The 26,675-nt window shown below is 42.5% G+C and overlaps 1 protein-coding gene across 10 annotated transcripts in view; it reads right to left on the bottom strand.

Moving 5' to 3' along the window:
• Positions 1–26,628, bottom strand: part of DPF3 (double PHD fingers 3) — a 188,840-nt gene extending 162,212 nt beyond the window's left edge. For 2 of the 10 annotated variants that reach the window (XM_064147092.1, XM_064147121.1), the window contains exons 1-2: positions 26,498–26,628; positions 26,149–26,181 (exon numbers count right to left, since the gene is read on the bottom strand). Coding sequence is in view for 5 of the 10 variants with exons in the window: in XM_064147121.1 (XP_064003191.1) it covers positions 26,149–26,156 (8 nt within the window). In the remaining 5 variants the exon portion in view is untranslated. The other 8 variants (XR_010303031.1, XM_064147135.1, XR_010303034.1 and 5 more) reach the window with 7 other exon arrangements.
• Between the last annotated feature and the right edge of the window lie 47 nt (positions 26,629–26,675).

Here is a 26,675-nt window from a genome sequence, read left to right as displayed (position 1 = left end):
CCCTCCGGATCGCTGAGAGACAGGGGCAGGAATCCCTGGAAAAACCTTCAAGTGTTTTTCCAACTCCAGTCCGAGAGACTCGAGTAGGGGAGGGGAAAAAAAAAAAAAAAAAAAAAAAAGGAGGGAGGGGGAAGAGAGAGAAAACCCTCGCAGCCCTAATTTCATCTCTGAAAGCTCCAAGGTATAAAACCACCCACTCAGCGCAGCCAGAAAGTGCAAGCGAAGCGTCACCGCCAGGTACTCGGCTTCCCCGCTTTAATACCGAGAGCGTTGCCCCCGTTAGCAGGGAATTCGTTTGAAAAAGGTTATGACAGTTCTTCTCCCCACATACGGTGCCAAATCTCACTCTCCCTAATGCCTTCAGGGATTAACGGCGAGCTCTGCCGACCAGAAGGAAAATAAAGGACGCTATCCAGAAGACGACAACTGGGTCCCGCGGGTCCCCCTCTCGAATTTGCCTTATTGCCAAACCGGGAAACCCGGAATATCTCGGTAGCGGAGGCACTTGCCCCCTCCTCGTGTGTTCCTCGCCCGAGCAGCGGGCCAAATCCCGCCCAAGCAGCCCTCGGCAGCTTCTGCCCGCTCTCAAGACTGAAAGAACGATCAACTCTCTCGCTACTTCGAAAAGCGAAAGCCTGTCATATGCAAAATAGATCTCCGGACTTCCTGCCCCAGATCAACGCCCGGCAGTCTCCAGTCATTCATTTCACGCAGATCTGCTTCCCTCCCTCGCCCTTTCGCTCCTCTCTCGCACAAATACCAAGGTGTGACAGCAGTGCCCCTGCTGCCCCGCTTTCCGAGCGCCCGTGCCGCCTCCCCCCACCCGCCACTCAGCCGAGAAGCGCGGGGGCCGCTGTGCTCCCCCTCAACGAGACATCCCAACTCCGCAGAGATACGCGGAGGCAACTCCAAATCACATCTGTAGAGTACCCACTCTCCTTGCCGCCCTGGGCCAGTCCTTCCCCCGCCGAGCCGAGGGCCAGCCCTCCTGGACCGTGGGGGCAGGAGCGCTGTCAAGTGCTCGCACCCCCGCGGGACTCCACCGGTGCCGTCCCCGATCTGCGCTCCGTGAGCGGCAGGCAGCCCGGTGCTGCTTCTGCCGCCGCCGCTTCCCTGCCGCCGCCGCCGCCGCCGCCTCCCCCCGCCCGGGCGCCAATTAACCGGCGCGCGAGCCGAACAAATTTTCTTTCCCCTTGTTAATTTCGGCGCGAGCCGCGGGGCCGTGCGGCACAAAACGCGAGCGGGGCGCCGGGGCAGAAAGGGAGGCGGGAGGAGGGAGCGCCGGGAGGCTGCCGGCAGCCGGCTCCGGCTGGCAGGCGGCGCCGAAAAGGCGCCTTTTTTTCATATTTAAACCACGCGGAATATGTACATTTTTGATTCCTACTTACGCTTTCAGGGGGTTGTGAATGACAGTCGCCATTTTGCTACAATGTAACAGAATATTGTGTCTCGGAGTTCTAAAGGTTCGCTCAGGGGAAGCGGCCAGCCAATCGCTGCGCGGCATACCGGCCCGCCGGCCAATCAGGCGCCGCGGGCGGAGCCAGGGCTCTGCTAGTTATTAGGGGAGCTGTCAAAGCCCAGAGGTCACTCCCTCTGCCTGCAACCGGCGGCGAGCAGGTCTTAAAGGGGCAGCGCCCGTACCCGGGGCTGCCGCCGCGCCAGGGCACCAAGGGGGCGACGGGATGCTGCGCCGCAGCAACCCGACTCCAGCCCTAGCGCACCGCACCGCCTCGAGACACGGAGAGCCGCGCTCGCTCCCCGTCCTCTCACACCAACATCGCTGCTGCTCCCCCTCGATCACTGGGCGGAGTGCCCCACCGGGGAAACCAGCACGGCGCCCCACTCGCTCCTCACGCTTCCCCGTACAGTCCCTCCTGGGATGTTTCTCCTCGCTCGGGAGACGCTCTCCCCGCCGGGTCCCCGAGAGCCGCGGGCGCTGGCAGCAGCTTCAGGACCGCGAGGCTCCCGCTCCCCCCCTCCTCTAGGAATGTCCCTTCCCCTGTCAGTCATCCTGGCCCGCAACCCCTGCGCCCTTACATAACGCACGGCGGCCGGACCAAGCGTCGGGCCCTCCCCAGCTCTCCCACAGAGCAACTTCTGGTCCTCCGGGAGCCGGTGTGTCCCTCCCCGCCCCGCTTTCGGTATAAGACGACGCGAGGGGAAGAGCCCTGAACCGCGTTTCACGGGGCATATGGTCTTAAGGTGAGAGAGTGAGCAAAAGGCTGGACCCCGGGAGCGCGGCGGGGCGCAGGCAGAGTCCATTCCTGGGGAGGCAGCAAACTCCAGGAAGTCTGAGCTTACCTGCAACTAATTACAAGAGCTTGCAAATGAATTATGGAGCATGACCTCAGTGATTTAAGAGGAGCCAGCCCTGATCTCACTCAAAGAAGTAAATCCACTGAAGTCTGCAAAATCACACCCAGCATAAGTTAGTCATCAATAACAACAGAACCGAACAAAAAGTTTTCTTTCACAATATTAATGGAGGTTTTGTCATCTAATACTAATCACTCTCTCAAAAGTCTTGTCTGCCTTCAGGAATCCTCTTCCCCCTTAAACACAACCACCACCAAAACTGAACCTACTTCTCCACTCCTTGTATTTACATAACCAGGAGAAACTCACTCAACTATAAACTGCTAAAACACACTACTGTAAAAGCAGCAAATGAGAGGAGACTACAGAACCAGTTTGAATCACAGCTTAATGAACGGAAGGATGGAAGTGGTGATGTTTGAGAGATCCAGGTGTTAACAAAATCTTTGTCAACTATTTGACAAAAGCAAACTTTCTAACACTAGAACAAGAAAAGAAGAGGGACAGAGGACAAGAAGAAATAATTGCCTACAGTGAAGAGTGGGAAAGAGAATAAAGCAACAGCTTCCCCTTAAGGATTCATCAGAAGTTTGCAAAAAAGTTAAGCTTCTGTCTGGGGTGCCTCTTTCCAAAGCATTGCCTGCTACAGCTACTAGGTCAAGCTACGTACTGCACCAAGCATACATCCCTGGAGGGATTCCTCTCTTCCATCAAAGCAACCTAAGCCATTTGGTTACAGGCATTGCTTAGGAGAAACAAGCTTTCTGTCAGCTGGAAACTTGCCAAGATGCTGAGCTCTATCCCAAAACAGTTCTAAGAAGCAATCTTTATGAATGTTTCCATTATCATATTGCATTTTATTATTCAATATAGTAGTAGCCTAGGTGACATTCGAAGTGGCTTCAGACCCTCCTGTTCAGTTCTTGCTGTTCACAGGAAAAGCTAACCACAAACTGCACACAAATGAACACACTGCAAAGAAACAAAGGCTTTCATATATACTTGAAGTAGTGACCCTGAACTAGTGACCCATATCACATCTCACTAGAAGGAGGATTTCTGGTACAACTTTTCTTATTGCCATGACAATCACTTAACAGCAAACACCAACTAAATCTGTGCATCTGCCCTAGGACAGGCAATAGGCACTTGTGGAATATCAACAACTTAGCTTCATATAAAGAGAAAGCAGCCTGAGAGTGTATCACATAGCAGAACTGGAAAAAGATTTATGCTACTGGGAGAAGGCACCAAAATTCAGCCAAGCTCTAGAAGGCCCTTAGATACTCTAACGTAAACCAGTGACATATTCTGAGAATTAAAACACAGACAGAAATGCAACCAACAAAACACTATACCCCTGTTTGAAATAATTTTTAGGAGTGAGTCCCTCTGGTCCTGTTTGGTTGGACATATAGGCCCATTCCTGCTCTGCAGGCAAAGAACTCCTGGCACAGCTTGGCGGGGAGCATACTGCAAAAACAGGATTAAGCTACAGATGTGCTTTCCTTGCTGCTCCTGTTATTCAGACTTTGGGCCTTTATCATCTACCAGCAACAGTGAGAACAGCCACAGATGACCTTGGATTGTTGATAGCCCTTTTCCCAGGCAGAGCCCTTATTACCAGCCAGGAGAAACAGTCAACAGCACTGCCTTGCTCAGATGAATCCCTAGCATACCCAAGGACACAGCTGCCATATCAGAAGCAGCGGGACATCTCCCCCATGGTAACAAAGACATCAGGCTTTTCTCACATGTCTGTAGTTTTCCTACAATGTGTTTCATGTAAAATTCCATAAGTTAAACTACTGTTTTAGCTGGATAAAAAGGTACAAGGCACTGAGTGGTGTTTCATTTTCAATGAACAATGTTTCTTATTCACATATTCACTACCTTCAAGTAAGGGCAACACCACAGACCTATGTTAATAAAACTTTTATACCATGCTAGAGTTACCCTCATTCTCACATACACATCACTCGTCATCACCATCATCAACCTATCCATTCTGAACAAAAAGTTTAGATTTTAGGGTACTCTAAGTCACTAATCAATAGTGTTACTACTTGATGAATCCAAAGTACACTTTGTCACATACACACCAAATTTCAACTTCAGGATTTTTAAGTTCCTACTTAGCTACTGAGACATTTATTCAGACTCACTGGAAACATAACAAGGAGTATGTGATATAAATACTTTGAAAGCATTTGCCATGGAAAACCTAGCTGGCCATTTTTACAAGAGGTTGCCAACTGTTTGAACAGTCATCATTCAAATTAGGAAAGCTAAGTTCTGACATAGAACTTTTGGGATAAAATCTTCAACATCAACAAAAGGCTTGCTGCATCCATAGCGTTAGAGCAAGCAGGGCTTTAGAAGGCAGAACCCATCACCTCACCTCCAGCCCCCAGCGTAAAACTGCAGCTGATGTCTGCTCAGCTAGAACAGTGTCCTTTTATTACTGTACCAGGAAGAGTCATGTCCTGTGGATCATACTGTTACCCTCCTCATGTACTTCTATTTCAAACATTTTCACTATTTACATAATGCAAGTGCATTGATACCTTCATGAGGTGTTGAAAAAAAATATCCCTGCTCGCCCTCCAAAGTCTTATTTTGGCTAATGATCTTTCACTGTGACAGTTTTTACCCTATATTTGTCCCTGTTTTCGTTTTTATCTTGACAAATTTTAATGGAGACTTGCTATTTTTTGGAGTGAAGCAGAGACAGGTTCTTACCTATTCAACTCTTATGAACGAGAAAGTGAAACAAACTAGACACTGATATTGAAAACCACAGATCTAATTTTGCTATGGAGTGGAACATAGAAGACAAACAGTTATTAGTCTACCAGAAGCCACATGGGGTTTTTTTTGTAGCTTAAATATCCACAGATATTTCCAGCGATACACTATTTTCTTAAAATACAGTAACGTTCAAAAGACCAGATTCATATAGGTCTAACAGCCTGCTCTGCCTGAGGTACTGGAGCTTGTTACAGTGAAACAGGGCCCCACATGCACAGATATCCTGCCACAGATTTGAAGTCTTAACCCCTTTTTATTTATTTAAAGCTGTGCAGGCATCTCTCATACACTGTTTCTTGTCAACCCTCCTCCTCATTTTCTTTGATCTTTACCAATAGTTGGATAGCTGAAAGAGGTGGGAAAGATATCAGTGTCGATGTTACAGACTCAACACCAGCCCTCTACAGACATCACCAAAAATTCTATGCAGTCAGCATAACAAAGATAACTCTGGAGCTACAGTGTAAAAATTTGCAGCAATGATTGATTCTCTGCAAACCACATTATCAAAAGGTGGCCTTTTTTAAAAGAAACAAATTTTTAAGTAAAAACTGTCTTTATTGCAGGCTGGATTCTGATTTTGCAAAGTTTTTACTTTGTATTCACTATTCATTTTTCTATCACATTACACCTCAATCACATCTATGCTGAGGCCTCTATTTTTTAATGGGGTATTCCAACAACATAAATGTATTTAACACTGAAAAGGAGTCTATACAGTTAAGTTGCCAATTGAGGCTTCTAACTAAAATTTTCAAAAGCTTAGAGACAAATTCCAGATTCTGGTTCAAGTCTGTCCCAAGTTTAACCAACTCTAAAAAAAAAACCACAAACCACACCCACAAGATTGCTAGAAGATTCTTTATGCTATTCTGGATTGCTTTTAAAAGTTTCCCAAAGAATAGAAATTAATGTTATGAACAAACTGCCCCCAAAAAAGAGAGAACACAAAACTTTATGGTAACCACTGTGGTACCACAGCAATAATAGGAAAAGAAACCTACACATGCTCTGAAGAACATGCATGCAGCAACTACAGTTGTCCTCTCCATGGGGAGTGTCACTGTTACAATTTAGATGGGAGAAAACTGAATTCCTATCATGAAGGACAAGATTTATATGTCCAGAGTCACAGGTCTGCCTGCCTTGAGTAGATACTCAGAGGAAAAAAAAAAAAATGACAGTGAACCCTTTAGGATTAATTTTCGCTCATCCTTGCATTAAAAGGAATATTATTTCTACATCTACATCCCTCAATGGGATACTGAGGTGGTCCCCCAATTCATGAGACAAGGCTTTGTCTCCTATAGCCATCTATTCCCAGTGCAGGGCTAAAAGGGAGGTTCAAGAAGGTGCTTTGAATCTCAGAGGAAGGAAATAGATTGTCTAGATCAGGGCATAATTACATGGACAGATTTGATTCTCCAAAAAAGTTCATCATCACCAACTATGGATGGAGGATTCTGCCTATGTTTTTAAGCACCTTCAAACAGATTTCAAATGTGGTCTAAGAGTGCTGCAACATCTCTTCCTCCTGCCCATGAGAAGAAAACAACCTGTAATACCTTGCTAATCAATCTTACCCCTAATAAGCACAGAGCACACACTGTAATTATGATTCTAAGACAGGTTTAACATTTGGATTGAGTGTAATGAATAGCACTCTACCTGAGAAAATTAACAGCTCAGAAAAACAAACTGCTACATTCATCCAAAAGGAGTGTTAACTTTCAATTTTCCTGTTGATTTGAACAGCTTTACCTTTCCTTCATTACTGAGGAGACCACCTCAAGGAAAGGAATCTATATTTCACTGAAACTATTTGCTGACTCCACTATGGAGAGGTTTTTTTTTCAATTGAAGTAGGCAGAAGAGAGCTGTCCAGACACAGTTTGAGAGAAATCACCTCTTTTCTTTCAGCATTTGAGCTTCCTTGTTTAGAGAGTGTGTTCTGCTCCTGATAAAGCCAAAGCAACATACGGTCCTAAGTAGGCTCCTCTTGTAGCACATGCAGGAGTTATACAGCTTACAACATTTTTTTTTAAACAAACTACACTGAAAGTTTAGCCAGAAAATGTCTCACCTGATAACTTTTTCCAGTTTAATACTGCCTGTGAATTTTTTATTCCCAATATTCTATTATTTTACTAACAACTTCAATAGTTTCTCCTCCTCTTCCATACAAATAGAAAGAATTACAGCATTGCAGTTTTTATTTTTTCTTTTCTTCTGTTTCCTTTCTGTTTTGTTACATTATTTTCAAACTAATCTGCAACTTAAAGTATCTTCCACTTTGAGTACAGCGTAAGAAAAATAAAATCTGGTGGGATGGTTGAGGTAAAAAAACATTCACATAAAGAGCATTTTGGAGCTAGTGAGGGGATGAGAAGGCACCAGCTCATTTTATTGCATTGATTGGCCAAACACCAGAGGAAAATGCAAGCAAAACCCAAAAAAGGCTGTGTTTTAAACCCTGCTAGGTAGGAACAGCTTTAAAAGTAATCACAAAATTGTTCTTCCATTTCCCATCCAACTTTATTTCAGTAGAGGGAAACAAATGAAGGGTACAGACTGACCTGCCTGAAATACCAGTTTAGGTCAAGCCTGATTTGCTTGTGGCAATTGATGACTGCAAATTTTGGTGGACATATGCAGTACCGGTGCAATAAAACTGATCCTGGGAATCTATCACAGTAAGTTATTGCAGTCAATATCACCACAGTGGAGCCTGCCCTGATTTACTTGCCCCTAGATCTTCCCAACAATCTGAACCCATGGAGCTTATCTGATAGAAGCTTCTCCGATCCAAACAGGATTTCAGGCCAGAATTCTCCCCTTCTAAATAATTTTGCTGGTACTTCAAAGAGAGGTGGTCACATTAGTAATTTCCCTCACATAAAATCCACACTTCCAATGGCAGTATTTTTTGTCAGACATCGTTTGCTTTCTTATTTTTCTTAAACAAGGGCAGAGCAGCTTTGCTGTCAGGACACTGCTCTCTAATGCAGAAGCCACCCCCCCAGCAGGAGGTTCTGCCATAGAACTCTTCTGCAGCCATTTTCCTCACATCTAAGCCCTTGTGTCAAGCCTTCCAGAGAAGTTCAGGATTTAGCTTGAGTTGACAGGCCTTTGCTGACACTGTTACTCTGTGCTGCCTCGAGAGAAAGTAGCTAAGAATTTGTCAAAGTTTATTATGAAATTCCAAGCAAAGATAGACTGATGTAAGGCTCATATCTGCTGCCACTGATGCTGCCTATCAGGCTATTTCTAGGACTATCCCATAGAGTCCATGTGCCATTCCAAGAAAGATGGCACAGTGCAGGATTTACCAAGAATATGCATAGGACCATATTCTCATCTTTCATCTGCACCAACATGGCCCTACTGACTTAAACAGCATTACTGCTGCTGTTCACCCCAATATCCAGGTTTACACACACATCATTCCAAAACCCAGAATTGACAGCTGTTAGCAGAGAAACTAAGCAGGCTACTGGGGCTCTAGCTTCCTCACCAGGATGCTAATGAAACACACTCACTCCCCAACATTGCTGTAAGTAGCACTCATACACACTATGTACTTAACCCATCTTCAGATCTCCACAGCAGGACAAAAAGGATTGCTAGCCAAGAGATGAGAGCAGAATCCAAGCCTAAACACAATCTCATCACACAACATTTACACCCTCCATCATGACAGCTGTGCCAGAGGCAGAAAAATCCAAGTTCCCTGTCTCACTATTCCTCCCTATCCCTGCCTGTCATAAGGATATTTCTGTTTCCTCCTTACAGAGGTCAACAGCCAGCTAGGAGCACACTAGCCTGTACATTTGAAATGAGAAGGCATACATCCCTCCAACATCAGAAAAATTCCCTCCAAATACACCCAAAGAAACCTTATGGCATTTAGAACATTGTGTTACCTGTCATGCTCAGGGGTGTCAATTACTACAGCTTTCAAACTGCACAAAATTTTGTAGAATTAGGGGTAAAATCAGTCACCTACTAAGGACAGTGTCTTATATGTGTAGAATCCTGCACACACTTGCAAAACCCAAAAGGTCTGCACATCTCACACAGCAGAATGCTTCCTCCCATCTGATCTCTATGGCTAAAGTCCTTATGAAATGATTCAAAGGCATGAGAATAACCTTGATAGAATAAGAAATGTCTAAAAAGACTATTGCTGCTGTTGCAATGCTGCAGCTAACACAAAGTAGAATAACTTACCAAATTATTCTCCTATGGGAGATTCTCCCTGCCTGGCTCCTGCAAGCATCAGCACCTTACCACAAAACAAGCAGCAACAACCTGGCCTTCAGGAACCCTGTGCAGCCAGTAGTCACAAAATAAAGCCTTATGATTGATCACAGTTCTCAAATCTTCAGAAATGTTATCAGCAAGTATAACGGACCTGTGTTTTTTTCCACTCCCCTTTGGCCATGAAAAAGCCTCCTACTCTCTACTAACCACTGGCTAGTTGTTCTTATTAAAAGTTTTCCTGTTCCCACATAGTAATAATTTCTCCCAGAAATCATGGCCATTTGCTGTCATCATTCTTCTAGGCATAGGGTATTGGCCAAATCCATTTAGAGAGAATGAGAAGGACAGTACAGAATGGTCTGAAATATACTTGCACTTGCTGTGAGAGGTGCTTATTGCACCTCATCAAACAAGCTATGGATTCCCTTAGTCTATTTATACACTTGGAATGGTTCACCAGCTAACACTTTTCCCAGATAAATCATTGCCCACCTCTTGAAACAGATTCAAACTTCTGGAGCACGAAGGTTACACAACAAGGGTCAGTATGCAAACCTAGTACCAGAGACATGCAGCTGTTTCTCTCACTCACACACCCTCCTTCTGATTATCAAACATGAGAATCCCACTTGTATTCCAGATATGAATGTAAGTATGTTATATTCTAAATCTGGGCACTATTCCAAACTGGAGTGCTGGATACATCCAAGTCTGGCCTACTTGTTAGCATAGCATCAGGAGTGCTGGGACAATGGGCATTCATTTTGCAGGTACTGCATATTAAATACAGTGAGGTTTTCCCCCCATGGAACACATACTCTAACTCATGAGCAAAGCTTTGTTTCCGGGCCATAATCTTTCATAAATGTCCTAATATCTCTACTTAAAGGCTTACAGAAGCCTTATACTGTTCAAAAAAAAAATGTATTAATAGAAGTAGGCCCTGGTTCAGTAACACAAGAAAATATGTCTGTACATAAGCATTGATACCATTCGGTTGCTAAAGGTGAGCTGCACTTTTAAATACCTTCTGAAAATGAAATTGGAAAGAGAAGCAAAAGAGCTGTCAGAGAAGATGAGAAAATAATTCAGGAAGTGATGGCTGCTGAGACTTAGATATTGTAGAGAAAGGATCTAGAGTCAGAAGATAATTATTTATACAGCTAATACAGAGTCACTAAGGACTAAGAGACCTTAACTACAGGATACCTTGAAAAAGCAATCTGGAATACTTTAGAGTGTTACAATCTTCCTGTGTAAGCCTAGATTCATATATCTTAAAGCCATGTGTGTCTCTGTGCCTGGTGTTTCCTATTTGGTAATGTTGGGAATTATTGGATTCAGGGGTCTAGCTTTAGTCTCCTTAAGGCAGAATGGTTGGGCTAGAGATACGCGAAACAACAACATCGCTGCCAGTCAGATTCCGTTCCCATTTGTAATACACAATTCTAACCTAAAGGCTTGGTTCTGCCAACACTGGCTTCAACAGGAAAGAAGAGGTGTCTAAGATTGTCACAATCAAATCCAGTTTGCACTGCCAGCAAGATTTATTCTGCATTTATAGTGGTACAAACTAAAGCAGAACATCTCTGCTTATGTACAAGTTGCAAAAACTTATGCATGTAGAAACCTTTTGTGCAAACTTTCACAGAGACTTTCACAAAGTTAATCCACTAGAGCAACTGATGCTACCTCATGTCAGGGTTGAGAGTTAAGAGTCCTGAAAAGAATTCACATGTATGTATATCCACAGGGTTATTTTGGTTTGGGTTTGTTTTTTTAGCAGGAATAAAGTAGTTGTCAAAGTTTCAGCATTCAAACAATTTAATAATTTCTAACAGTGAGAGCAAATGCTGTACCTTAAATTTCGCAATAAGAAGAGTGAGTGGTTCTAAAATTTCACAGCTTTGAAATTCAGAAGACTGTGAATTTGGTGTCAGGTATGTGTCTTCACATATTTTCTGTGGGAAAAACAAAAACACCAAAAAAACCCCACCAAATAAAAACACAACTACCCCCCCACCCTAACAGCCTGAGACATGAAAAATGCCACTAGAAATCTGTTGGGATGTGGTGACTAAATTCAAAAACCACAGAGGTTGGACAGGACCTCTGAAGATTACCTAGTCCAACCCCTGCATAATCGCCTAGGATCCAGAACAGGATCACATAAGATTTAATCTGAATTGCTGCAGTATTTGCTCTTCAACCAGTGACTGGTGTCACAGCAGAGGGGAAGAGCAGTTCTCCTCTGGGCTCTGTATCCTTGCCAGTGTACAAGGCTGGTGGGGCAGAGGACAACAGAAAGGACTCATCCCTGTAACCAAGACCTGTGTTATGATGTAATCTACACAGAAGCTGAATTAAAGCCCTGAAGGAAACCTATGTTCTGGCATCTCCTAAAGTTTTTGAGGGAAACCTTGACATTACTTTTATTTAATACAATACATATGGTATGATATCTGCATATACCTGTTTCCTCAGCACATTGAACACATGCACCAGGCACTAGGACAGAGGTCACACCTCAAAAGTTCTATTCTGACCATCCTTTGTGCATACACACACACAGATGCCCTTCAGCATTTGGGCATGCACACACACGTGTGAACAGAGATCTAGAGTATCACCAAACATTTTAAGTTGGGCGGGAAGCTTGTGGACAATCTCCAAACTACATCCAATAACAGCTTTTTTAAATATGATGTGCAACACATCATTATTAGTTTTTCCTCCTCACTTTACTAATATAGAGATACTCCTTGAAATCAAAAGTGTTTTATCTGCTTTTGCTCTGTTGACTTGAAATCATAGTTCTGGTTGTATCACTTTAATTATTCATATAGCAGCCAGCTCTGATTTTACAGACGGTGATGGATGATGCCGCTGCTTCAAGTGAAGAACAGCCCAGAAAGATCAGAAGAACAACTACACAGAGAGTAGCATTTTCATGCAAAAAAAAAAATTTATAGTCAAGAAAAATCAGGTTAAGGTAAAACATAGAAGAGACAGCTCTATGAAGTTTAGTGGAGTTTTTCACCATACAGTGATCTTTATAGAAAGATTAACAACCAGTACTCAGTATTACTCAGGCTTTACTAGGTGTGCCTTTCAAATAACATGGAACTTGTTAGTCACAACCTATAGAGCTAAAGTAGTGTACAAGACTAAATAAATGTAAAAGCCTTATATCACAAAGAAGCCAGTTACATATTTAAACTGATTTCTTCTACAAATATGAGAAAGCATCACTCACCTTTATAAGACTCCCAAAAAAGCACAAACCAGCAATATCAGCCAGTGGAAACCTCTGACAAATGCAAACTTATGATCTCAAGATAATATTTCTTATTTTTATGAGTCCGCACATTATGACACTGTTTACAATTCTTTATACAGTTCCAATATTATGGACAGATCTTTCCTTAAAACAGAAAAAAACCACCAATACTTTTTTCCCTCCAGACTAGAAAACTTCTTCCTCCACAAACGAAGGGTAAACCAAACATTCAGACCAATCAATTGTTGCCAGGGTAAAAAAAAATATTTTGCAGTCTAAACATCTCAGGTTCCTCTACTTAGCCCAGCTTCTGCTGAAATGGTTGCAGCTTGAAGACCACTATCCATGAAAAGGGATATGCACACAAAGTGTCCCCTAAATGCAAGCAGGTGGTGCAGTAGGATTAAGCAAAACACAGTGGAAATGCCAGAGTACTGTAATGTGTCTATTACCTTCAGGAACAGAGGCCATAATCAACTTACTACATCCAAAACCAACAAGGCAGTGCCTGATTCATCCCTACTATTAGTTTAGGTAGTCACATGAGTCTGACCCAGAATACTTATAAATGAGCAAAATCTGTTACATATATTATTCTGATACTTTAAGTCAATGGGTTTGTTTTGCCTCAGCAAAACGGAGACACACACTTAGTGTCGCTTGGGAGATTCAAGTGTTCTTAGATAAGAAACCTTTAAATGTCATTCCAGGATTTAGCACCTAGTCCTCATTCCATAAAAATAATTCTGGGGAATTAAATAGGCTTTGCATCAGACATATCAGGGTGTGTCCTCCTACTCCATGGCCAGTCTTGCCTACTCACTAGTTATGCCATGACGCACAGCAAATCTGGAGCTGTCAACAGCTAGTCTGGTTGGCCGGCTGAGCAGGCTGGGCCAAGTTACCACAACAAACTACAGTAGCCAAGTGTCATGCGTACTGAAAGCTTTATGTGTGAACCAAACTGCATGTAACACAGCACCAAACAGGATTTATTGTTTTGGGCACTATTCCATGCAGGTATAGCAGTGCTCATTATGGAGTCAGAGATTGATGCTAACCAAGCTACCCTTCCACTGGTGCTATCACCTCAAAACTATCATGCAAACAGAAGTGCTGGTCATATCTCCAACCTTAAAAAAAAAAGGAAAACAGTTGGTTTTACAAGCCAGCATGTTTTAGGAAATACTACAGAAGTTACTTCTAACTGGAATACTTGAGTTCGCTCCTCATGGGTAGAGTACTTCTAACATGTTAGGACTCGTATAGTTCAGATAAAATATTATGGCACTACTTATGCCTTATAGTAGATTTAATCTAAGGACAAATAGAATGCATTCATGGCACACATTCAGCAAGCAATTGGAAAGCTGTGTAGGTGTTCTACACCACACCTTGCACACTGCAGTTCAGCACAGGCCAGCAGCACGGCAGACCCCCATATTCTGCAGCACTCATTAAGCCTGAACAAATTATTATTAACTTCAAGCACCTATCCTCTTCAGGGACTGGAACATTCTTTGTGGCTGTGCTGCACACAAAACTTTCAATAACACCTTCTCCAGATCCTGTAGCACTGCTTGCCCCTATCAGCAACAGTCAAAGAAACCAGGGCCACTCAGTAAACTCTGTCCAGTGAAACCTTTTCTTTCCATCAAACCAGTTTGCACTAATTGAGAAAGCCTCTAACCACTTAATAGCAGTCATGTCACATTTCTAGAGCATTCTGATCTATTTCATCAGCACTAGAACTGATCAAATTAGCTGGAAGTAACAGATTTTTTTTCCCAAGCTCTCCCCTAAATCAAGCTCATCTCAGTCCACCTACTGAATGGACATCACATAGTAGAAGTTCTCAGTGACAATTTTCAATTGACTTGTAGAGAAAAGAATCTTGGGAACCAAACATTATCCTCCCCATTTATCTGAACTCAGTTGGAGACATCTTAACCAATTTTTTGTTCTGGAAGTTTTCAGAGGATGAAGGCAGGGGTTGGGGAGAGAAACTGACATGTAAGACATTAAATAGCAAGTAAAATGTGTGTCAAAGTCATATGTTAAAATCCTAACTTTTCATATGCAACTTCAGTTTCTGGGATACATCTCAGTCACAAACAAGATCTTGAGGTATAACCAAGAATTGACAACAGCACACTATTCAGCCACAAGTCAGGGACAGCTGACTCCAAACATTTTGACCCAACCTAAGAATCTATAGCACTACTACTTCCTCAGTACTCTGTACAATTTTAACAGCTACAATGGGCATAAAGAAAACTGACAATGATGGTCAAAAACATAGAAAAACATCCTGGACAGCAAATTTACATAGATAAAAGGCTGTGTTTCTGCCTGGTTTTGTTTGGTTGTTTTTAAAGGCTCCTTAGGCTGGAAGTGGCTGAAGTAGGTTATATTACAAATCAATGATGTCATGACCACCTGAGGAGACATAGCACTTGCAGCCTGTCCCAAACCAAGGATTCTGTGTCAAAGTTTCTAAGAAGTGAGTTAAAAGTGAAGGAATGCTTCCAGTATTTAAGTTAGCAAGTTATGGAACTCCTTGTCAGGATCTGTGTCTGTAAAAACTGGATGCACTAAAAACAAAAAGGAGTCTCAGAGTAAACATACACCAATGATCTTCAGTCCACTTGGATAAAAAAAAAATATTCAAATCTTTCCAGATGAGACATAAGACAGAAGATACCAGTTTAAATTCAGAACACTGCTGTCTTCTCTGTTACAAGTGGCAGGTAGAAACAATACACTGGCCTAGTTGCAACTGTACATTCAACTACCATTATATTCTAGATGGTAATGGTGAAGAACATAACTCCAATAAATTTAAAACTGAAATTTCATTTTTGAACTCTAAGTGGTTTTTTTGGAGATAAGTGTCTCCTTTACAACCTACCATCCACTAATTAATTCAGTCTGCCATTTCAAATTGAAGGATTCACATACAGACAGGTTCAGGGGGTTATGGCTATTTATGGAGGTCTTGGCAGGGGGGTTGATCTTGGGATGTTTCTGTTGTTGGTCGTTAGGGGTTTTGTCCCTGCTATGTCATTGTGCTTTGAATTATTTAGAAAAGCTTCTAAAATCCTCTGATTTTCTTCATTGACATTGGAATTCAGTACAGTTACTGTTTAAGTTATTCAGTTTATACCCATGGATTTCCAAGCATATGCAGTGTATATACTGTCCCTAAGAAAAACAATCAACCAAAAGAACCTAACAGGTCTACGCCCAAGTGTAATGTTTATCTCTAAAATCCTGCTTTCACTTATTTACTTGACAAAGTTTTTAGCCTCCTGTCACAGTATACTCCTGCACAGTAAGCATTCCCCATATGCAACCATCAACAACCAGATTTTTCACTACCTTGTCGGATTTGCCCCACAGCATCATCTCATTGGATGGATGTTTACATAGGTCAGAAAGAATTCCTAAAGAAAATAGAGTTGATTCTCAGTATGTTTCCCCTCAATTTAACTTTTAAAAAGTAAAAACAGGTCTTAGAATTTCTAGTAAAGAGGATCCCACCTCATTTCCAGGGCTGAGACTGATGACATACAGGAAGGAATGCAACTGCCTGTCAGAAAGGTTACTAAATACTTTGATTTCCCTTAGAAAAAATGTTTAGAGAACAACCTTCTCAAGTCAGAAGTATATCTCTGTTGGATGCAGTATACATGCAAAGCTACGTTGTATAAAGACATCCACCTGCTATTTTAATTTTATCCAGAACCTGTGGAAGTGGTTTTACTTCACTGACTTGGCGCCACACAACGCTCACTCTTTATGTTACTTTTCTCATTGAAGTTTACCTTGACCTTACAAACACTTGGTGATCACCTGTATTTTCTTTCCCACTTGGCATTCTGAACAGAGGTGTTAAAATATGTTCAGTATTCAGAGCAAGGATGCTCTCTACCAGCTGATATAATTGCACTGTCTGTTTGCTTTAGGAAAGCAGGCATGTTTAAAAGAAAACAAGTAAATGCTATTAGCCATCTTACACTCAACTATTACCCAGGTAAGGAAAGAAAAATAGTATTAACCTAAAAATTCTACACAGCACACAGAATTATATCTCCCTGGGTAATTAATACTGCTCAAACCCTGTGGTCTGGTTGCCTCCTAAAGCTTCTGGAAGCTCTTAATCATTTCACAGAGAGTTCTGACAATCTTTCCAATTTTCCACAAGGCTATAGCAAAGAATTTGTATTATCCCACGGCCAGTTACTTCAGCTGCTGTTCTTTTCTTGGGACCTGCAGAGCTTTCCAGCTCCCAGTTAGAAAGTGCTTTGCTTAAGGAAATGATAGCTCAATCAAGCTCATAAACGATAGTCTATCCTGTCTCCTCACTCAGTTTCCATCTAATTAAATTGAGAGCTAAAGTTCTGTTAGCTGGGGTTGGGTTTTTGGAATTGTAAACTCATACATTAAATCTTGTATGTGCAACAATTACTGCTCAGTTCCAAAGGACACAAGCAGCCTTACATGTCTATAGAATTCAGACAACCTTCCTTAAAAAAAAAAAACACAGCTAAAAGAATACTACACTATTGGCAGTTTTGTTTTAAGTCAGTGATTTTTCTAACATTTCTTTCCTCGCAAAGTTTGTTGTTTCCATATAAAGCATTTTAGACAGAGACACACAATACTTCCTTTCCCCCCACAGCTACACAGAAATAGCAGATCATAAGCTGTACAATTTGTAGACACAGGTCAGATCCTGCAGCACTATTCTCACAGGTGGATTTCTGCACCAGGCACATGTACTGAACAGCTTCTAGCTATAGTGGCAAGAACTGACGACAGTTCACCATTCCTGGCTTCTATTCAGTGCCCAGGAGAGAAGCAGTCTGAAGACCAGGTCCTAGAGGGGCTCCAGGAAACAAAGCTTTTATAGAACCATTCATGAGATGTGAAACAGGCATTCAAGGGCTGAATGCAATGCCAAAGTTAATCACAAGTATTAATCTACACACACAATTTAAATGACAAAAGACAGTAGTTTAAGAACAAAATTTTAGACTGAGGGCATGGGTACTTCCAGATGTATCAGAGTATGTAACAGCATACAAACAGTAACCAAGACGATACACAGTATTGTTATGACCCAGGTATCTGTAAACTGGCATCTTCAGCCTCCCTTCAAACTCTTCCCCCACCATGAAATCACAACAGTACATTCTGTAGAGGGTATGTGTGGGTGCTATGTGGAGACTGTTTTCCCATGGAAACTTCCCCTCCTCTCATCCTCAGTCCTTCGGGATAGGCTCCTGAAAGACCTCAGAACAACTTACTCTATACCTCAATAGCAGGAAGCCTCCCACACTAAGCTGTGTGCACTAGGCTGAGCTTCCTCCTCCTGCTGCCATGTTCTTCCCGAGAGAGGATTCTGAAGGAAGAATTCTTGTCTCATAAAACTTTCATTTCCTTCTTAAAAACAACAACCACCACCACCACTCACCACCCCAAAACAAAACCCACTTGAAATAAGAAATTCCACCACATCTTCAAAGACAATGCCGGCATGAGAGGGAGACTCTTGCATCAAACAATACCTGCACAGCACACAATGCATAGAAGATGACTGAGGAAGCTCACACTCCAAGAGAGCACCGTGTTCATTTACTGTGCATTTCTGACAACCCTGGTCACAGGATTAGAATGTTTTCTGCACACAAGCTTCACCAATTACTGTCCTTTGGATGTGAGCAGGATATAGACTTTGAGAAATGAGGTGTTAGTAGCCCTGTGACACCATGCCTCTAGTTAAGTTGCTATAAACTTCTAAGATAAAGTGTTGCTTTCTGAAAGTGAAGCACTGATTTCCAGATTGGCATTTCTGCAGAAGGGCTTTCTCCTGCATTATCATTGTCCTTTACACCTGCTCAAAGCCTTGTGTATTTAATATGAAAGTCTACTAAAAAGCTCATTTCTATGGTCTCTGTCACCAGTTTTTCTTCTAGTGGGAAATCAACTGTCAGAGTCTTGACATCTGCTATTGATGTGTAAAAGCAAAACAGTTCACCTCTCTCTGTGCAACAGTACATCCTTACATCCCAAGCAGACAAGGGAGAACGTGAAGCAGCACACAAGACTTGAACCCCAAAAGACAACACTTCCTTGGAAAAACTGACCTGTTCTTTTCACTGTGGCAATTAAATACAAAGCTAGAAATCAATCTTGTGACTGCAAGCACTTTGTGTATTAGGGACCCGTAATCTGAACAAATGAGTCTAGAGGAAAAATGAAAAAGCTGCCAGCTGCCACTCCTCTAAAGACAGCATTATTTAATACCATCAACCTAACCTTCCAATGCAGATGTTACATTTTCCCCTTAGGAAGAAGCAGGACAGCATTATTCAATACAGGTTTCTTCAAAGGCCACACCATCAGGATATTCTGCTCTACAATGGCTCCGCAAGAAATATTTGGTCTAGTTCCAGATCTGTGTTAAGGCTTTATGCTGCCATGTTATCATCCTGACCTGCTTGACAGATCATTTTACCATCTGCAGATGTGATTTTTCACACACATACACACAAAAAAAAATCAAAAAAGCACTAAAATTATTAAGAAAGGGAACAGGTTTTATGGTTGTGTTGTTTTGGGGTGTTTGGTTGGGGGTTTGAGTTTGTCAGTTCAGAGAAAAACAAAGAGATGTCATATCTACAGCACCACAGGAAACATGGCAGAGCACAGATACCTGTGTGGTAAAATAATTTGCAAATCTTATGCCTTCAAATTAGCATTCTCTCCACCCATACATTACCCAGTGTGGTAATGACAGCCTGGGTCTGCAGACTGAGATATGTTCACCTATGTGCATCCACAGACACAAATTACATAGACCTGCATCACCAGCAGGAGAGGCAAATATTGCTACATTATTTCATTCTCAGATTTGGTCCACAAGTAATACCACAGAAGTGAAAAAAATCTCCACACAACAAAAGACCTTTTAAAGTCTTGGCTAACTCTTTATCTTGACTGTGATTGGTGTGCAGTATATTTAGCCAACACATCAAAAAATGTTCACTACTTCACAGCTATCTAGCACTGTGCCACATGGATACTAGCATGCTATTTTGAAAGACAAAATGTAGTATTTAAGTGCAGCCACTTCTGGACTAGAGACACATAAAAACTAGCTGGCTCACAGAAACCAATGCTACATCACAGCAGTAGCAGGTCTGAACCAAAATGGCAAGTAAACCCTTCTGTTGACAGCAAAAAGTAAAGGATTTTTAACATCTCTTCAGAATCAGTCAGTAGGGGCCATTAGAAGATATACTGTGTAATCTACATAACATTTACCACCAGTATGGATTTCAGCTTGTCTTTCTAGGGACAGATTTCAAACAAATTCACACATGTGCAATGGAAGTGAGTTAGTGTCACAATAAGGCTCTCTATCTTCCGAATTCTCACTCTTAGGCTGTTTTTTCACTCTAGGATGCAACTCAGTAGACCTACCACTTTAGTTATTTGGCTTTGACTATACACAACAGAGGAAATTAGCTGATATTAGCAAGTCCATCTTTTCTGTATATCAAAGACCACACCTGTCCTGTCATAATGGGTATTACATGCAGGTGTAGCAGCCTAGCAGTAATATACATTGACTTCTTGGATTCTAATAGCTACAAAAACTACTTGTGTGATAAACATCTGCATTCCTCTAACAAACTGGCACCAGCAACCACCAGACCTGCCACTCTCCACTGACCAGGCTGCTGCAACGTGGATTATGAGTCTCCTTAGAACTGTTCCCTTAAAATCCAATAAATTAGAGGTCTGGGGTTTGTTTTATCATTGTTTTGGAGATTTAGTTTCCTCCAGTCAGCTCCAAGCAGCAACAGTCACAGGAAGTGACATACAGTCACTGAGGTGGCAGAACCAGCCCAGTCACGTATCTCCCATCGTAGAGAGTGTACCATGACAAGTAGGTGGTCTCAGAGATGAGTTTTCAACAGAGCCTATCTTCTAGAACATGCCAGCCTACCTAATGAGAGGTATACCACCACAGCCCCATTTCTACCAGCACACAAGTTACACAAACATTTGGCAGTCACCTATGCCTACATATTCTGTAGTCTTCTGATTATAATTAGAAGCCATAAAGTCCCTTCAAAAGCATCAGTAAGATTATAACCTAAGTATCTTCATTGCTCTCTTTTAGCAAAACCTAAGCATCTAAATAATGTTACGATGAGACAATTCTGGTAAGTTTTATGTGCAAATTATTGGGATTTTTTTATTCCTTTTGATCCCACAGGAGATAAAATAGAACTCGTTAATCAGCAGAATATTCAGTAAATTACATTTGAACATTTTCATTAAGAACAGGAGCATTGGAGAGAAGGCAAGGTTTGACCTGGGTATTTGTCAAAGCTAAGGACACTTGAAAGGAAAAGACTGCTCAGAGACTGCACAATTTAAATGTATATCAAGTGATTAAGTTTTTTAAATAGTACCACAATACACAGAAATACATATAGAAAATATCAGACAGAATCTAAGATTTCCAGGAGTCCTTTAGTAGCACACAAGTATTTCTTGCTGTATTAACAGCCAGAAGTACTGCATTAAAAAAAAAAAACCCACCCCAACACCCAACTAAGCTCTTAGCTGATGCAATAACATACTGTGAAAGTTCAGCTTTATTTGCCAACTTTTTAGGGCTTTTTTTCCTGACCTGTGACCTGCAGGAGAGACGAAAACTGATACGTCAGGAGAAAGAATCTTCACCTTCTTACTTGGAGAGAAGTCTGGTTAAAATATGTAACACCAGTGCCCCTGGACCTTAGAGCTATAAATACAAATAAATACCACTTTAAGCAGTGTTGCAAAGGGATTCGTTGTTGTAGTCCTGCTTTTTAAATTGATTTTTATAGGAATTCGATACTTGATGTAAAAGATGCAGAAGAAATACCCTACAGAGCCAAGAGACGGCGGGTTTGTGCAAGTGCACTACTGCCCTCTCCTGGGGTGGACCAGACCTACTCATGTATTTACACCACCTCGCAGACTCCAATGGGAGCTGCACCTCCAGGACCATCAGGACTGCTATGGGAGTTCGAGATTTAGAAACAAAAAAAGCAAACTGCACACACGTACAGAGTAAATGCATGTGTTATTGATAAATATATAAACTGGGATAATTCACCAAGCGTTACTGAAGCATGCTCCTTCCTCCACTACCTGGTACAGGAGAATTCAAAAATGATATCCAGCATCAACAGCAGAGCTAGCCTGTGGGACAGCAGGATACTCTGAGACTCAAGATTAAAAGCACAACAGGAACTTTTACATTCAAAACCACCCAAGAGCTTTGAATTATCACCGAATGGTTGCTGCAATTCATAATGCAAAGGGCAAGCATACAAGGTCACACAGGCTCTTCATGCAGGTGTTCTAACTCCACTGAAATCAAACAAAGGATAACTTTTACTGCTATTGATTGCCCTGCACAAGCCCAAGATAATTCACAGATCCAGGGACACCTCCCATTTACCAAAGCTTAATGAGTCAGCTTCCATAAGCCAAGCTTTAACTGGCAGAATCACAGAATTAACTAGGTTGGATAAGATCTCTGGGATCATTGAGTCCAAACTATCACCTAACCCTTCTAACTAACTAAACCATGGCACTAAGTGCCTCATACAGCCTCCTCTCAAACACCTCCAGGGATAGCGACTCCTTCTTGGGCAGCCTGTTCCAACGCAAATCACTTTTTTCCAAGGAGAATTTCTTCCTAATGTCCAGCCTAAACCTACTCTGGCACAGTTTGACATTCTGTCCTCTTGTTCTGTCACTGGGTGCCTGGGAGAAGAGACCAACCCTCACCTGGCTACATACTTCCAATGAGGTTTCCCCTGAGCCTCCTCTTCTCCAGGCTGAACCACCCCAGTTCCCTCAGATTCTCTTCATAAGGCTTGTGCTCCAGCTCCCTCAGTTCCCTTCTCTGGACACATTCAAGCACCTCCACATCTTTCTTAAATTGAGAGGCCCAGAACTGGACATAGTACTCAAGATGTGGCCTCACCAGTGCTGAGTACAGGGGCAGAATGACTTCGCTAGTCCTGCTGGCCACACTCTTCTTGATACAGGCCAGGATGTCATTGGCTCTCTTGGCCAACTAGGCACACTGCTGGGTCATGTTCAGTCACCTGTCAACCAGCACCCTCAGGTCCTTCTCTGCCTGGCTGCTCTCCAGCCACTCTGCCCTCAGCCTGTAGTGCTGCATGGGGTGGTCATGGCCAAAGTGCAGAACCTGGCACTTGGCCTTGTTATAACTCGTGGTGTTGGACTGAGCCCATCTGTCCAGCCTGTCGGGGTCCCTCTGAAGAGCCCTCCTGCCCTCTAGCAGATCAACACATGCTGCCAGCTTGGTGTCATCTGCAAACTTACTGATGCTGGACTCAACCACCTCATCGAGATCATCAATGAATATATTAAACAGGACTGGGCCCAGCATGGGTGCCTGGGGCACACCACTAGTGACAGCTGCCAACTGCATATGGCATCATTCACCACCACTCTCTGGGCCCAGCCATCCAGCCAGTTGTTAACTCAGCACAGGGTATTGCTGTCCAAGCCATGGGCTGCCAGCTTGGCCAGGAGTTTGTTATGGCAGACAGTGTCAGAGGCCTTGCTGAAGTTCAGTTAGGTTACATCCATCCCCATGTTCACCAGGCAGGTCACCCGGTCACAGAAAGAGATCAAGTTGGCAGGATGCCATTTTAGGCCCCAACAAGCATGAAATAAAATGCATAGCTTAAGCCTCCACACAAAGAATTTACACAGACTAATTTTAGTTTTCAGATGTGACTACTGGAGATTACAGCAAGGTTGGGGCCAGGGGGACGTGGGGGGGAAAGTCTCCTTTTCCAAGTGACAGGACAAGAGGAGATAGTCTCAGGCTGCGCTGGGGGAGGTTTAGGTTGGATATTGGGAAAAAAGTATTCACCAAAAGGGTTGTTGGGTATTGGAACAGACTGGCCAACACATAGAACCCTGCACTTGGTCTTGTTAAATCTCATCCCATTGGCCTCTGCCCACCCATCCAGCCTGTCAAGGTCCCTCTGCAGGGCTCTCCTACCCTCCAACAGATTGACACTTGCTCCTAGCTTGGTGTCATTTGCCAACTTAGAGATGCTGGACTCAATCCCCCAGTCTGCACAATCTTGGTTGAATAGGTTGGACTGGATGATTTTGGAGGTCACTTCCAACCTGGTTGATTCTATGTCCAGCAAAGTAGTAGTCAGTATCCCTGGGGTATTTAAAATACGTGTAGATGTGGTGCTGAGGAACATGGTTTGGTGGGGACCTGGCAGCACTGGATTAGGTATTGGATTTGATGATGTTAAAGATCTTTTCCAACCAAAACAATTCCATGATTCTATGCTAATGAACACAGGTTCAAGTACTGCAGTTCACCTGAAAGTCAGTGCAGTGAACTACAATAATACTAAGCCTAAGTTCAAACCAAATTCCAACATGAATAAAACTTGGTCTTTACAGAATGCTTCCACATAATTTCCAAATGTATCTTAAATATAACTGATGAACTAAAATATAGCCTGGACACATCTACATAATGGACCACACAGGTATAAAAGCAGTCCCACCAGTCAAATTAAATAGGAAAACAGTCAGAGAAAATGCAGGTCAGACCTTGATAGTAAAGTGCATTCTGCAGGTCAGAGTGGTCTTTACCAGTCCAAGAACCATCCTGAAAAAAGCAGCAGTCCCAACTAGCCAAAGCACAGCCATCTCCACAAATCCAGACTGAAAAGAGCTGATCACATAGCAGCTTTCAAACAAACCTTCAAGTTAGCACTGTTGTGCCACTGCCAAAGCATTACACAACTTTCAACGTGAGTAAGCCTGCAAAACACTCAGCACTACAAAGGCTTCAGCCAAGTGATAGTATACCCAGATTTTGGGGAACTCTTAAAGGAAATACACGCATCTCTTGGAAAGGGTCCAAAATGAACAATCAAAGCTTAAAGATGTCATCTGTAATACCCAAGTGAACTGCCATTCTTTAGCTACTCTTTAATCTAGAGGGAAAACAGACTGAAGTGGAACAGCATTACCAATTTTCAACTACGGAATATGGCTGCAGAGAGCAAAGTAATAAATTGGTTTGGATATCCACAGCAGAAAGAATAGCAGTAATGGGTTTAAATTGCAGCTCTAAGTATTCAGATAACACATCAGAAAACATTTCAGTGAGATACAATGAAATAATCAGAATAAAGCAAAGAAGATTAGACAAACAATTGCTGAGAACAACGTAGGGGCAGCATGAGTACTTTGTTTTAGATATACACAGGAAACCAGTTATCTCCCAAGTAGCTTTCACTCCATTCTTGACTACAAATTTCCATAATACGTGTAGCCAATACAAGTGAGAAAAATCATTTAACACACAACTTCCTCAGTGGTAATTCTATTTCAGACCCGCAACATATAAGCAGCAATACAGTCACAGAACCTGACACATTGCTCACTGGCATTAGAAATTAAAAAGACTAAAAACCCAGTGAAAGAAACAGTATATAGCACTGCTTATAAAGTATCTGACAAGCTGAACTACTCTCCACGAGCCAGCAAACAGGAAATCTATTTTCTAGAATCCTGTCTTTACATGTATCAGCATCAAATCTACACACAGATCATTATGAGCAATCACTTTGAATCTAGTCCTCACCAGTGATGGTATCAACTACTTCAGTCAACAAGTTAACAGAAAGGGTCTCTCATGTAGCTTTCTATAGGAACTTCTGCTCTTTCTCCTACTGCCATATTAAAACCCAAAATAATGTAGTGGAAGCTAAAGATCAGTATCACTAAAGCACTATGAGAAACAGGCCTAATCGACAAAAAAATACCTTGGGATTAGACCATTTTGATGGTCTGCCTTGTAAAGACAGACCTCACAAACTCTGAGCTGCATATGAATTCGCCATGTGTTTACATCCTTGAAGGTGTGTCTTCCCAGGCTAGTTTTAACTCTGTGCATTCAAACTTAAACCAGTCTGAAGAACAGAAAACTATCCCCCCCTCAAAAAAGTCTCCCAAGTACTCACAGCAAACTCGCACAAGGTCTAAACATTCAAAGGAACAAGTATCCATCCATTGCCTCTTTGCCCAGTGATGCTGTTTTCTTATCTAAACTTACTAAAGTAACAACCACACAGATTTTTTTTTTTTTGGAAGGAAAAAGGCTAAAACTTTGTTTTTCTGTATTTTGTAAATGAACTATAACTCATGTTTTCAACTTATTCACTAAATGAAAGAAAAGAATAGGCACTTCTATCATCTGGGTTTAAATTTTTTAGCTTCAAGGTGCTTTTTAAGCAGGCAGAGGAAGACAAAATCAGCTTAAACACAACTTTAACAAAAAATTGAGAAGGGGCTTTTCACACTGTCTGCAATGAGGTGGTACCTACCGGCACATCCTTTTGTTGTACTTTGAGCTTTTGCTGAGGAACAGAGGAGTTACTACTACTTGCTGGAGCCCCATTTTTTTTCCTCCCACCTTCTCTCTTCGCTGTGTGCTTCCTAAAACTGTCGTAGTACTAACGGCTTCATATCACTTGCCCAAAAACTATTTCAGCATCAAGAATCCTCTGATAATAGGTTCACTTTAGCAGCAGTTTTCTAACCTCTTGACAAATGCTCAGAGGTTGTAACAGCTCCTACCTCCCCAAAGCCAGAGGATGGCCTTTAGCCAACAGAAAGCTCAGAGGAAAGAGCAACGGTACACTTCCAGTGCCCTTGTCCCTCAGAAACACACACCTCTGCCTCCATCCCCGCTACACCCTACGCGTTCACTGCCTACAATCTCGCTTTGAAGAAGAAAACAGCTGTTTGCCGTCACAGAGCCCGACTCCCTGCCCGCTCCCTCAGCCCAACACTCGCCACAGCTCGACGCCGAGCCACGCCTCTCGCCTCCCCTACTCGGGGTCTACTTGTA

The sequence above is a fragment of the Pogoniulus pusillus genome, chromosome 1, assembly GCF_015220805.1.
Source record: "Pogoniulus pusillus isolate bPogPus1 chromosome 1, bPogPus1.pri, whole genome shotgun sequence".
In the NCBI taxonomy this organism is placed as follows: Eukaryota; Metazoa; Chordata; class Aves; order Piciformes; family Lybiidae; genus Pogoniulus; species Pogoniulus pusillus.
Note: the sequence above shows the minus strand (reverse complement) of the source record. Positions and strands in the feature narration are given on the sequence as shown.